Genomic DNA, 15,482 nt, shown 5'->3' on the forward strand with positions numbered 1-15,482 from the left:
CAAGCATCCTGGACCAGGGTTCGAGTCCCGGCCGGTCAGATGCTATTGTCTTTGAGTGATTTCGCCTCGAGACTGATCTCGAGATCGGTAAGAGAATCCAGACAGTAATGTATTAAAATATATGGCCTATTTGATATATATATAAATATATATATATATATATATATATATATATATATATATATATATATATATATATATTTATATATATATATATATATATATATAAAGAGAGAGAGAGAGAGAGAGAGAGAGAGAGAGAGAGAGAGAGAGAGAGAGAGAGAGAGAGAGAGAGAGAGAGAGATTTTGGTTCATCATCTTATAGGCAAACTGCACAGGCAGACATTTATATGAATATATTTGTAGCACAAAACAACTAGAAATTACGATTCAGATGTATGTAAATATTCCATCAAGTAAAATGAATTAACAATACATAAAAGATCCTTTTATTCCAATCAAAATAACCGAATGATAAAAAAAAAAAAACAATAAAAGCGCGTTGTAAAAAAATGACGATGACATGATTTCATGTGATGACAGGGACGAATGAAGTAAAAAAAAAATCTCACTAATCATCAATCATACAACTGATGATGAGGACGCTGGGCTTTCCTCCGGGAAAGCTGGGGATGGAGGGATGGTGACCCCGAGTTCGAGGTCAGGTCACAAAGGGGGATAATTTCCCCCTGTGTCGCTAAGCTATCGAGGCTGTCCTCATCGCTCCGGACGTCAGTTATGGAACGATCGCTGGAATGGAGGGGAAGTTTGAAAAGATGTTAGATCACAGATGAGAAATTTCTTTCAAAAGGTAGGATAACAGAGGAGAAATGTCTGATAGTGTCATATAACAGGGGACAACTTTAAGAATAGACTAAAAAGTGAAGTTGCAGAACAAAGAAATGGAAGACATCTGAATTGTAAAATGAAAATTGTTGAGGAAAAATCTATGACAGAAATGCTGAAAAAAGACCTGTCAAAACAAAGGCAAAACTGGGGAAGGGTATAACCATAAAGGAAAAAAGTAAGAAAATTTTAGAGAAACGTTTCATAGCAGAAAAGAAATTTAAGGGGGATATGCCTCGAATGTTGTAAAACAAGAGGAGACATTGTGCTGTAATTTACATAAAAAATATTATTAAGTAATATAATAGGAAAAGAAAGAACTATATTAATTCAAAATGTAATCCAAGCTAAACAGATATTCAGCTCTATCAATGGGTATATATAAAATGTAAGTAATTTCTTAAAAGTAATTTCTGCCGACGCGACGTGATTATAGAAACACTGGACAAATTGCCATGCCAGTTAAGTTCGTTCTCACTAATAATTGTGCATTTTCAGTTTTACATATCCTTTTAGCTTTAAACCAATCAAATAATATGAGCTATAATTCATCGATATATCCGCATAAGCATGAATTTAGTTTACAAAAGATTAATCTTAACTTACGATAATATTGGGGTCCCTTCTGATCGATGATTGGACTGACGACTACTTTTGGTAAATTTAGCCCGGACTAGGTAGTTGACCCCAAGGTGATCGTTCAAATTGTTATGCTGTATGTTATTGATGTATGGCGCCGAACTGATGTTTAAGTGGTTGCGCTGAACAAGATTGCAACTGCGAAGGCAGTTGCTGGAAGGTGACGACGAGGGTGACGGGCAGTGGGAGAGGGAAAGGGGAGTGTGGGTGATAGTGGTGTGGGGGGTGACGTCACCCGGTCTCATGACTAGTGTCATTTCACAAGCAGCTGTTATACCTGAAAGGGCATAGTATATTTCTGATGAGTTCATATATAAGACTGTTTACAGTTGTAATTCAACTTTTTATCAGTATGTTGCAATAATGTATACTGTAGTTATACTGAAGGGGAAAAACGTCCCTTCTGTATCATCGGAGTGTGACAAAACCATCTTTTTGAGAACCCCCAAACTATGTAAAATTAACACTCTCTCTCTCTCTCTCTCTCTCTCTCTCTCTCTCTCTCTCTCTCTCTCTCTCTCCTCCACCAACTTACACTATAATATTATACTAGAATAATAACAATTATCTTTCTTTCTCTCCCCCTCTCTCTCTACAACTTACAGTATAGTACGATATTAGAATAAAGAAAATTAAACAATTCTCTCTCTCTCTCTCTCTCTCTCTCTCTCTCTCTCTCTCTCTCTCTCTCTCTCTCCAACAACTTACAGTATACATTTGAATAACTTATAATTAAACAATTATCTTCTCTTTCTCTCCCCCCTCTCTCTCTCCAAAACTTACCGTATAGTATATTAGAATAACTTGGATAAAGTTGAACAATTTTATCTCTCTCTCTCTCTCTCTCTCTCTCTCTCTCTCTCTCTCTCTCTCTCTCTCTCTCTCTCTCTCTGTGCTAAACCTACCTGTGCTGTTGGAGAGTGTTCGCCGGTTAACAGATCGCTTGACGGAATGTCTTAAATCCATCACTCTTTCTCTCGCCTTCCCAAGAAAGGGTGCAGTTGAGAGAGTATATAGAAGAGGGTTGATGGCAGCATTCAAAGGCAGGACGAATACTGCAACCCAGGCAAAGACCTACACGAGAGAGGGGGTGAGAAAGATAGTATGGAAATATATTTATGAAGAAACTTATTCAATGGCTAAAGTCTCTCAGTTTTAACCAGGGGAAACACACTAGAGCAATCTTTTTCCAAATCATTACGGGTAAGGGGTCGATATGTCCACACGTTGTGCCCAGCGTACGAAAGGCAACATTATCTTTACGATAAATCTAATAACTAGCCGTAAATATCTCTGATATACCTGTACAACATATTTACAAAGCAAACATGTTAATCTTTTTTTAATATTAAATGTTATGAAAAATGACTCTAGGTTATGTGATGAGATTTATTGGTTGAAACAATTTCCTCTCGTAAATTGATGCATTTTAATCCATGGTCTATATATCCAAATAAAAATTAATAACTCTCATATTGAATTAATGAACTTATATAAAACAATGAAAATAGAAAAAAATATTTATTGATTCCATGTGGTTCAGATTTATAAATTTGGGCTATAGGGGCTGGCGTTAGGCCTGAGAGGCTATTCGGTGCCCAGAAGTAAAATGTTGCACAGAAGGAAACTTGAGGGGCACTCAGCAGAGAGCATTCCTTTGCCACACCAAGCAACATTACATTAACTCCACTATGTAATTGTACTTCGATGTATTTTCTTCAAAATCTAAAGGATTTGTCGTTGGGTCATACCCAACGTTCCCCAAATTTCGTTGAAATTGGGTTAGTAGTTTTTACGTAATATTAAACAAAATAAACCAACAAAAGATTTTCCATAAAAATAACATTTCTATTGTTTTCAAAGTACTTCTGCGTACTTGTACTTTGATGTACTTTATGCAAAATATTACAGAATCCTCTTTGGGTCATACCCAACATGACTACCATGCTATCAAGTTTGGTCAAAATCAAGAAGTTTTTGTATAAAGTTCCTCTTAAACGAACAAACATATAAACAAACTAAAAGACAGACAGGGGGTGAATTCACACCATTCGCCAAATCTTCGATTTTAGCGAAGGCATCAGGAGAGGAAATGGAACGGAGGTAGGGCAAAGGGGTAGAGTCCGTAGGTCAATTGTCACTTACTGGTTAAGTTCACGTTTGAAAACTAATTAGATTATGTTTAAAATCTGCGACTGACTTGATCTTGAAAACTTTAAACTCATAGTCTCACATAATTGATAATACAAGAAAAACAGTTCAAGTCATTGGGATGTCATTAATTTGAAAAATCCTCTTACCAAAATGTTTTATATTCATCCATTCATCCATATATATATATATATATATATAGATTATATACAGGATATATATATATATATAATATATGTATATGTATATATACACATATATATCCTGTATATAATCTTATATATATATATATATATATATACACATATATACATATATATATATAATATATATGTATATATATCTATATATGTATATATATATACGCATATATATATATATATATATACATATTTGTGTATACTTATATGTTTATATATGGCCTTGGGTCACATTTCTGGGACCATTTCCAGGTCCAAGTTGCTAATAGGGTGATGTGTAACATCATGGGAGTGAGGGAGCGTTGCAAATCACACAATCCTAAGGCATTTCATCCCCACTAAGGACATACAGGGTGCTTGACATGATAATAGGTAAATGTAGGCAACTGTGTAAGATTCAGCATAAGAGAACATTCTGGTCCTGACCAGGAACAGAATTTGGAGGATAAGGGTAACGTGTTGAACAATATGGTTAGTAACCTATAAAATTAGGAGAAGAATCAAATTGCTTCAGGAGACACTTCAACCTTTGTAAGGGACAACATACTAACAGGAGAAACATTCTTCTCCAGTTGGAGGGTAGGAGATCAGATTGTTGAGGGCACATTCCAACACCTACCAGGGGCATGTTACTGAACAGGATGAGGGTTGACATTGTGGAGAGGGGTGAGTGCTGGAGATCACAGCAGCTGATAGGATGATGCATATGCTTTTCAAGAAAACGAAGTTCAAGGAATGAATAGTAACAATTTGTTTTCAATGATAATATTACCTGAGGGGGTATTCTAACCCCTGCCAGAGAAATGATGCCCAAAAGGATGATGGGTAGCCAGCAAGCTGCATCTGTGACAACAATGACAGCCATTCTCCGCGCCATACTGGATTCGCGACGCTGTTGATCACTCCTGACGGCGGCACTAGATGAGCGTGCAGCCCTGTACATGCCCCAGTATGATACAGCAATGACGCAAAAGGAAACGAAGTTTAATACTGTTATAGGGGGAGAAAAGAGAAATGGAATCTGTTAGTTTCTATCAAAGGTGTGTACTAAATGTTAGTAAATGTGATACAGACGTGTAGACCCAAATGGTATTTTTCCTTTCTCTGCTATTTTGCACTTGTTGGAGAATTGGTAATGTTACTCTATTAAGTTAATGTATTTGTGGTAGCTCATATTCCCATAACTTCCATATTATGTAAAGGTTTTGAACGGCTTTTGACAAAACGTCTCAGTAGGTATGCAGAAGATAATGACCTGTTCCCTAGTTTGCGATTTGGCTTTTGCAAAGGCCTTGGAACATGTGATACCCTTCGTATAATTACCAAAGCTGTACAGATATTCCTTGATTGTGGGCAGGAAGTTCGTATGATTGGCCTTGATTTCAGTGTGGATATTTGACCGTATTAATCATGAGGCCCTTGCTTTCAAACTTAAATAGTTGGGATTAATGGATATTTTCTTAGCATAATTATTGAATTTTAAGGATTAGATTGCAAAGTGTATTTCTTGATAGTTACCATAGTGAGTATTGGAATGTGATATCTGGGGTTCCTCAAGGTAGTGTTCTCGGCCCATTACTTTTCTAACTATATACACATGATGTGGTTTAGCCTAGTAAACAAGCTCATTGCATATGCAAATGATGCTACTCTATTTGTATAAATTCCATCACCTGAATGTAGATCTGTGGTTACTGAATCCATTAATAGAGATCTAGCTAAGAATAGTGCATGGTGTAAATTATGGGACATGAAGTTGAACCCTAACAAAATTCGAAGTAGGTAAGTAGGTCAAGGAGAGTGGCTCCCCGACATCCACACCTCTGCATAAATAATGTTTCTTTAACTATACCGTACACAACTCCTTTAAAATCTTGGGTATTTTTCTTGATTGCAAATTTACTTTTGAGAAACTTAATTGGTCTGTTTCTTCTTTAATTGCACAAAAATGGCTTATTTAGAAAGTTTTAAAATTTTTTCGTTGATAAATCTGTTCTCAAGAAATGTTTCAATTCTCTCATTCTTGTTTCGAGTATTGTTCTCCTGTCTGGTTTTCGGCTGCTAAATCTCATCTTAATTTGTTGGGCAAAAACGTATGGTTTATCAAACTTCTTATTCCTTATCTAGATATTAATCTCTGGTTCTGTCTACGGCAACGCAAATATTTACGTGAAAAGGAACAGACTAGTTTTTTTTTTTTTCAAGAAACTGTTGAAGTCACAATGACAACCTACTATCGATGGTACTTAATCTGGTGCACAAGCAAAGGAGGTTAGAAAGTGGGATGTTTTTCTTTGAAAAAATTCTCAGCAACATTAAATACTGATTCTCGTTTAGTGACTGTTTTAAATTGTCTTGTCAATAACAGCTCTTGACCAAACTTTTCATATTTGATAATTACGTGAAAAGGAACAGACCATACAACCATTTCGTAGGTCAAACTTGGTGAGAAGGTCAAAACATTTGGTCCTGAGAATTGCGCAAGCATTCCCACAAACACAAAAGAAAAGTTACCATGTTTTACACATGGTTTAATAATCATTTATTATTTTATGTAATTCTTTACTCATAAATTCTTCATCTTAGAATTGAAAATCCCTCAGTGGTTACAAACATTCTGTTTTAACATATTTCTAATGCTTCATCAGTTGACGCTTTAATATTTTAGACTAATTTATACAATGATAAAAGTAATAAAAAACTACGGCTTGATTTTATTTATCTGAATACAAATGAGTCCATGTAAACAAGAGTAGGAATGAGCCTTCGTTTGACTAAAGTGTAATAAAATCCTGTCACATAATACAAAGCCTAATAAAATATAAAAAACAATTCGTTAATCAATATTAACATTATTAGCCAGAAAATAAAATGAAACATTCCCCAACTAATCAAAAATATATGCAATTCCGTCCTTCCCTAACTAATAAGTTGAAGACATAATTAAGATATTGTACTGGGAATATGTGGTTCACAAAAAAAGAAAAAAAAAAGAAAAGAAAAAAAAACTAATTTTTACACGTTCGTTTCAAGTCACAATTTTTGGTTTCTTCACGCATTGAAACACGTAATATATATATATATATATATATATATATATATATTATATATATATATATATATATATATATATATATTTTATATATATATATATTATATATATATATATTATATATATATATATATATATATATTATATATATATATATATATATATATATATATATATATATATATATATATATGACACTTTAGAAACAAAAAAGCCGATTCATAAACAAAGAATCCTTTTCTCTCGGTTTAAAATTAGAGCATGACCATAACTTCGAATAATTTCGTTCGACAAAAACATTCGAAATTAATGAACATATACAGCAAGAATGCATAATTCGAAGTGGAAGTTTTCGTTTCATCAATAATATAAAAAAGCAAGAGATAGTAAAAAATTCACATCCAGGAGAAGAATGGAAAGAGGTAAGGCTTACCTAAGAAGACGAAGACTGAATACTCCCATCCATTTGGTTTCTCGTGCGTGATGTGAAGAGCAAGACAGACGCCCGACCGTCCATAAAAGTTCCTGTTAGTAATAGTAAGAGCAATAATAATGACAGGGATCACGCTCAAAATAAAAAACAATAATTTCTGATTATGAAATAAGGAATATAGATTTCAACACTGTAATGCAATAACATCATGTAACTAAAATTCCATCTGTTTAATAACAAATATTTTCTTAAACAAAATGTCTCTTAGGTTATTGCTTATCGCAATAAATTACAAAGACGGTGATGATATTATTTTTCTTTATAGACGACTGGAAATTATGTCATAAATACAAGTGTAATCTAATCTGATAATGTCCACCTTGCACACAAAGTCATGTTTATAGGGACAGGAATGCGTCTGCCTTGGAGGTGGCATTATATTAATCCTTGGAATGGTTCAAGTTTTGAACAGTGGATTAAGAGCCAAGATAAATTAATCTCACTTGTAATAACCTCTGAAATAACTGTATAATAATGATAAAATCATTATGATATGGTGAATTTCACTCCTTTCCTTTCTTGGTATACCAAATGTGATAAATGAATCAAATGAAATACAAGGCTTATTCCACGATATTGCGAACAATATCAATATGAAAAATGATCACTATTGATTATTAATCCATAACATAGCTGATAATTGCTGATTAACATCACGATTATTTAGAAAATTCTTTAAAGTTCGCATTAGTGAGAGAAATAGTTAGCAATTGATATTAATTTTGGGATACATATAGGTCAACCGAGAGCTCAACAAACACTTATATACATTTTGATTTAACCTTTAATCCGTCAATTTAATATACATAAGAGTTTCATACAATTGACTATAGTTGAAAGAACGCATCTCACGATCAATATGAACTGTTATTATAATACAAAGTTACAGAAAACATAAAAAGAAATTACATACACAAAAATACAAGTAATAGACAGGAAGAACGAAAGAGGATGGAAAAACTTAAATTCATACCCATTAATCAAACTAATTCTATCGGTGTGGTGATTACATTTCGAATAATAGTAAAATTATGGCAAATCTCTCTCTCTCTCTCTCTCTCTCTCTCTCTCTCTCTCTCTCTCTCTCTCTCTCTCTCTCCTCTCTTTTATATATATATATATATATATATATATATATATATATATATATATATATATATATATAAACAAGTAGACCTATCAGATATTGCCCGAACTTTGAACTCATTGATTTCTGTTTGCATTGACCATAGCAACCCATAACTAAAATTATTTCTTTAGATAAATATTGAAAAAGGTGACATGAACAAATGTAACATGCATGGAACTTCAGTAATGTAAGTATTTCATCGACATAAGAATGGTCCAGGAAAAATTAAACAATACACTGGCTATCAGAATACAAAACGAAACATGATTAGGCTATAATGAATTTTTGTGGATGAAGATAAAGAATATCATTAATATAAGCTTGGTTAACCAGCAGTACTATTACAATCAATGATTCCTAGAAACTGGATTATTTTGGCTACCTCCTCAAACCTGATTTTCTTCATTTCGCGAATCTCGAAGATTAAATTCAGAATGCGAGATGTTCAGAGCAATAATAACACTAAAGATATTTTTTGATAATAAAAGTGGGAAATAATAATTCTAACAAAACCCTGGTAACCCATTCAAATAGTTTAGAACCCAATTTTTGGGATAAGAAGCAATGTTAAAACATTGGTTCTTAACATCACACAACCTCGCTTTGGGACCCTACCCAAGTTCAGAATTCTATTCTAACATGGTGTAGTTATGTGTTTCCACAGCACACACACGGTACTGTGTTTATTTCGATTCCCTGAAATATTAAGAACGTATTTTAAAACTTTATTTTCTTTTACTCACCTAAAATAATGAATGTCAACGAGGGGTAGAGCAGCCAGCAGACCAACGCACACCCACACCCCGCCCATAATCACCTTCGTCCAACTCATACTTAGACGTGATACACGGAATGGAAACATTATCACTACGAATCGTTCAAGGGTAATGACTGTAAAAGAAAGAGAATTATTATCATTAAGTTAATAAACCTTGCAATAGAACAATTCGGTCTTTCAAACACTACTACTACTACTACTACTACTACTACTACTACTTCTACTACTACTACTACTACTGTTATTAGGAATATTAATAAATATCATAATTATTATCACCATTATCGTTCTTGATGAGAAACCATTCATATAAAATAGTCCAAAAGTCATGATGTTCTAGAAAAGTTTCACCAAAATAACAGAAGTGTTAAGATTAATGGCAAAACTCTCTCTCTCTCTCTCTCTCTCTCTCTCTCTCTCTCTCTCTTAGGATTATGCAGCATCCCACCACTGCCCGGAAAACCAGCACTTATACACGCCTTAGTCCGGAGGCTTTTTAAGAATTACACCTCACGAGAAAACAAAAAATCATGAAATTGTTTTTTTTTTCTGAAGGATCGTGAATCTCAAAGGCAAGAGTCTTATGTTTTTTTCAACTGTTGTGAGATGTGTCACGACTGCTTCTCCGCAAAAGCAAGAAAAATCATAATGAAATCTTATGTTTTGAAATGTTAGGAAAGGAAGGGCCTTACTGAGAGTAATAAATCACAAGAAAGTGCGAAAAAGAAATGCCTAGTTTCTCCGCTATTGTCATGCAAATTGTCAAAATAGAATAAGCAATGGGACAGCAAGTAACAAATTATATGAAATGTGAAAGGATTAAACCCTTGGAATTTGTAAGCATTCAAATCCTCCATAAACCTTTTAATAATAAGCACTGTCTACTAAGAGCACTGAATACGGTTCGAAATAAAACATAAATGAGAGCAGTTTTTTTATTTATTTATTTATTTATTTATTTATTTATTTATTTTTTTATAATTTACTGGATGCGTATTAAGGGAATCGAAAAGTTGGGGGTCCATTCTGCATGGCTGTAGGAATTATATATATCCGGAGCCTGTGGCTCGTAGATTATATTGACAAAACCATATACATTTGGAGGATTTGAATGAGACGTCTTGTTTGACATATACACATACATACACACACAGATATATATATATATATATATATATATATATATATATATATATATATATATATATATATACAGTATATACATACATTTATAATAATAATAATAATAATAATAATGATAATAATAATAATAATAAGGATAATAATAATAGTAATGATAAAAATAATAGTAATAATAATAATAATAATAATAATAATAATAATAATAATAATAATACTAGCAATAATAATAATAATAATAAAGTGTTGCATCAATACATAGATAATAGCTAAGTAAAGACACCCTAAATAACACTCAAACAGCAAATAAACGAAAAGACATTTCATAGTTTTTAAAGTTTGTTCCCGTTAATCGTTAGTGTCAACAGAACAGATCTTACCTACGAATCAATTAAGAAACCTTATATTACAAGAGTCAGGTTTTGTGTAATAGTACAGATGTTCAAGAACTCAGCTATCTAACTCAAGAAACTTCTACCCAAATATGGTGTTTAAATAACTGTGAACAATAGCAGAGAGAGAGAGAGAGAGAGAGAGAGAGAGAGAGAGAGAGAGAGAGAGAGAGAGAGAGAGAGAGAGAGAGAGAGAGGCGTCCATTAGCGTTGATTAGATGTCGATCTTGATCTTAAATTGACCAAGGATTCTAATTATTATTATTATTATTATTATTATTATTATTATTATTATTATTATTATTTGCTAAGCTACAACCTAGTTGGATATGCAGAATGCTATAACCCAAGAGACTCCAACAGAGAAATAGCCCATTGGAGAAAGGAAACAAGGAAAAATAGTATATTTCAAGAAGAATAATAGCATTAAAATATATATCTCCTATATAAACCATAAAAAACAAACAAAAGGAAGGGAAATACGATAAAATGGTGTGCCCGAATGTACCCTCAAGAGAAAGAACTCTAACCCAAGACAGTGGTAAACCATGCTACAGATGCTATGGCACTACCCAAGACTAGAGAACAATGGTTTGATTTTGGAGTAAATATAAATTTTATTAGCTTCAGTACATGAGAGAGAGAGAGAGAGAGAGAGAGAGAGAGAGAGAGAGAGAGAGAGAGAGAGAGAGAGAGAGAGAGAGAGAGAGGTAAAAGTAATCTTCTTAAGTTTAACGAAGGCATCATCATGTGACATGGAATTTCATGGAACCATATTATCTACATAGATGACTTCACAGAGTGCTCAGGCAAGTTCCTTTACACACTGCCCTAAATATAATTAGCCAGTCTAACACAAAAAGCCATATATCCATACATATATGCATACATACATATACACACATATACTGTATATTATATAATGTGTCTACAAATATATGTAGATACGTACTTTCATTACTATAAATTAAGTAAATAACTGAGAAAAGTGACCAGTAAAGTCAATACATATCTATCTATCTATTAGACTTTCCTCCATTTCCATTAATGATGTATTAGTGGGACTCTCCTTTGTTTTTGGATATCATATATAGATGAAGTAATTTTTTATTTTCCCTTTATACTACTAGACATAGGAGTCATAAAAAATTTCAAAACATTGTCTCTTTACCATTATAATAGTGGTCAAATTCAACACGGTTTTTGCTGTATTAGATATCCATTTCACAGCTGTTCTTCTACTTCCCCTATTCTTACAAGACTCGCGAATATATATATATATATACACACACATATATATATATATATATATATATATATATATATATATATATATATATATGTAATGAATAGAGAAAATCTTAATGGCGTCTAAATATGGGAGACATCATCTCTCCGGATAAACTGAGCTCGAGATAGTTTTCAGAATAACAGGAAAACTGCATTGATGTTTTTCCATTTATTATTTGATGTCAACATGTTTCGCATAATTTTTTTTTCGGTAGCTCTTCATCAGGACTACATTGGTTGAGCGATGGAATTACACTTTAATATACTGTAAGTGTAATTGAAATATATTTTGATATAAGTCCTGATGAAAAGTCACGTAAAAAAAATGATTCGAAACACGTTTCGATACCCTTATCCTAAAAACTATTTCGAGCTGAGTTTGTCCGGAGAGTAAAGTAACGTGTCTAAATGTGTGTGTGCATATATACATACATACATACATACATACATACGTATATATATATATATATATATATATATATATATATATATATATATATATATATATATATATATATATATGTCAACTCTCACGGATTGTAATAATAATAATAATAATAATAATAATAATTATAATAATAATAATGATGATAATTATTATTATTATTATTAGTATTAGTATTATTATCAACTAAGCTACTACTCTGGTTGGTAAAGCAGGATGCTACAAGCCTTACGGCCCCAGCAGGGAAATTAACCCAGTGACGAAAGCAAATAAGGAAATAAATAAACTATCTATATGATGTAATGAATGAAATTATAAAATTCTTAAAACAGATCTGTTATATATAAACTATGAACAGAGACGTATGCCAGACTACTCAACGTAAAGACAATTGCAACAAGTTGGGAATTCTGAAGTTCCATTGATTCAACTGCCTGATTAGGAAGTTCATTCCACAATCTGGTCACAGCTGGAAGGAAAAGTCTAGAATACTGTACAGTGTTAAGCCTAACGGTGGAGAAGACAAGACTTAGAATTAACGGCATACCTACTACTTCATACAGGATGGTACAGTCTGTGATTTGAACGCAAAGAATGATCCAAATTATGAAACATCTTCTGTAAAATGCATAAAGAACTAACTGAACGACGGTGTAACAGATTTATATTTGGTCAGGAATAAGAAATTCCATCATCATCATCATCAACATCAACATCATCATAATCATCATCTACTACGCCTATTGACGCAAAGGGCCTCGGTTAGATTTAGCGAGTTTTCTCTATCTCGACCTTTTAATTCAATACCTCTCCATTCATCATCTCCTACTTCAGGCTTCATGGGCCTCAGCCAGGTAGGCCTTGGTCTTCCAACTCTTCTAGTGCCTTGTGGGGCCGAGTTGAAAGTTTGGTGAACTACTCTCTCTCGGAGAGTGCGAAGAGCAAGTCCATACTATCTCGATCTACCCCTTACCATAATCTCATCCACATAAGGCACTTGAGTAATCTCTATTATTGTTTCATTTCTAATCCTGTCCTGCCAATTAACTCCCAATATTCTTCTGAGGGGTTTTGTTCTCAAATCTACAAAATCTGTTGGATATTGTTTCATTGTCATACCACGACTAATGTCCATACAGTAACACTGATCTCACTAAACTGATATAAAGTCTGATTTTTATATGTACTTTTAGGCGATTTGTTTTCTAAAATTTACTAAACCTAGCCATTGTTTAATTTGTTTTTTTAATTATTAATTAAACTCCAATTCTAAAGATCCTGTATTAGAGATCATAGTTCCTAAATATATAAATGTTTCCACCTCATTAATCCTTTCTCCTTCCAATGATATTTCATCTTCCATAGCATATTCCATTATGATCATATCTGTCTTTCTATTTATCTTGAGCCAAATCTTATGTAATATATCATGCATTCTGGTAAGCAAGCTTTGCAAATCCTGTGGGGTTTTGCTAATAAGGACAGTGTCATCAACATACTCTAAGTCACCTAATTTCCCCTTACAAATTCAGTCAAATCCTCAGCCATAACTAACTGTTCTATGCACTGCAAAACCCATGAGGAAGATAAACAACATAGGTGACAACACGTTCCTTTGGAGTACTCCATTGTTCACTGGAAATTCATTTGATAGGACTCCATTAACATTAATTTTGCACTTGCTATGCTCATGAAGCGACTTAATCAAATTTACATATATAGGAGGAACTCCGGTCCACACTATCAAAGGCTTTTTCACAGTCCACAAATGCCATCAAAAGTCGATTTCTATATTTTACACATTGCAGTAAAACATGTTTTAAAATAAAAATTTGGTCAGAACAACCTCTACCTTTTCGAAACTGCTTGTTCATCTCTCAGCTTTTCATCAATATTTCTCTTTAGCCTCTTCAGAATGAGCAAACTATATATTTCCATGACAACTGACGTAAGTGTGAGGCCTCTGTAATTATTGCAATCAGTCAGATCCCCCTTTTTCTGCTATTTTCACCAACACTCCTAGCTCTCATTAATCAGGTTTTGCCTCTTCTGGTAGTCACTTCATTTTCGGCCAAAATCATCTCAGCAGTTATTCCATCGTATCAAGGGGGCTTTCCAACTCCCAAGTTTTTTTAATAAGAGCTTCGACTTCAAACGCACTGAATTCAATCATGGACACATCAAGGTCTTCCTTAGCTTGAGGTATGTTAATCAAATTATTCCCTTTATATCTCCTACTCATGACCTCACTAAAATGTTCCATCAATTTTTTCCCCCCAACAAATTGAAGTTGAGAGTCAGCAGCTGGAAACCAGAGTGGAGGCCAATACTCCAAGTAAAGTAGAATGGATGAATTAGATGATTTCTTCAGGATAGATTGATAAAAGATAATGACGTTGAGCAGATTTTTTAGTGGATATTTTTGGGAAAAATATATATCCTTTCTTATTCAAATGTACAAATTCACAAACAGGTGGATTTGAAGAGGTACGTAAATTATGTTCGATTGGACACAAAACAAGACTACGAGATGCCTAATATGGAATAGTAATAAAAGATGATACACTTCTCCGTAAGGTATGGTGAGACCAATTATGAGGTGTGAGATATAAATCTAAGTATGAGCTTGAAGGGCCCTTAAAGAGCCAATTCCATGTTCATTAGGAAACTCATTATGGTCCACTTCATAAGAAAGGCTCATTACTCATATTCAGACAACAATAACCTCACCAATATTATCAAAACAAGAGACAATAGGGCAATGATAATGAAAAGTACTGCTTACTGCAATACATTAACATAATTTCCATAAAGCTTTCACGTTGATGCATTTACGCAGCATCTAATAAATGTGTTTAAAATTTTATAAAGCCACACACACACACACACACATATATATATATATATATACACACACACACACACAC

At 33.3% G+C, this 15,482-nt stretch overlaps 1 protein-coding gene across 1 annotated transcript in view; it reads right to left on the bottom strand.

Moving 5' to 3' along the window:
- Positions 1 to 486: 486 nt before the first annotated feature.
- Positions 487 to 15,482, bottom strand: part of LOC137634349 (G-protein coupled receptor GRL101-like) — a 376,114-nt gene continuing 361,118 nt past the window's right edge. The window contains exons 23-28 of the mRNA XM_068366747.1: positions 9,254 to 9,401; positions 7,322 to 7,413; positions 4,609 to 4,826; positions 2,391 to 2,559; positions 1,453 to 1,762; positions 487 to 750 (exon numbers count right to left, since the gene is read on the bottom strand). Of these exons, the coding sequence (XP_068222848.1) occupies positions 579 to 750; positions 1,453 to 1,762; positions 2,391 to 2,559; positions 4,609 to 4,826; positions 7,322 to 7,413; positions 9,254 to 9,401 (1,109 nt within the window). The 3' untranslated portion in view covers positions 487 to 578. The remainder of the gene's footprint in view (positions 751 to 1,452; positions 1,763 to 2,390; positions 2,560 to 4,608; positions 4,827 to 7,321; positions 7,414 to 9,253; positions 9,402 to 15,482) is intronic.

The sequence above is a fragment of the Palaemon carinicauda genome, chromosome 44, assembly GCF_036898095.1.
Source record: "Palaemon carinicauda isolate YSFRI2023 chromosome 44, ASM3689809v2, whole genome shotgun sequence".
NCBI lineage: Eukaryota > Metazoa > Arthropoda > Malacostraca > Decapoda > Palaemonidae > Palaemon > Palaemon carinicauda.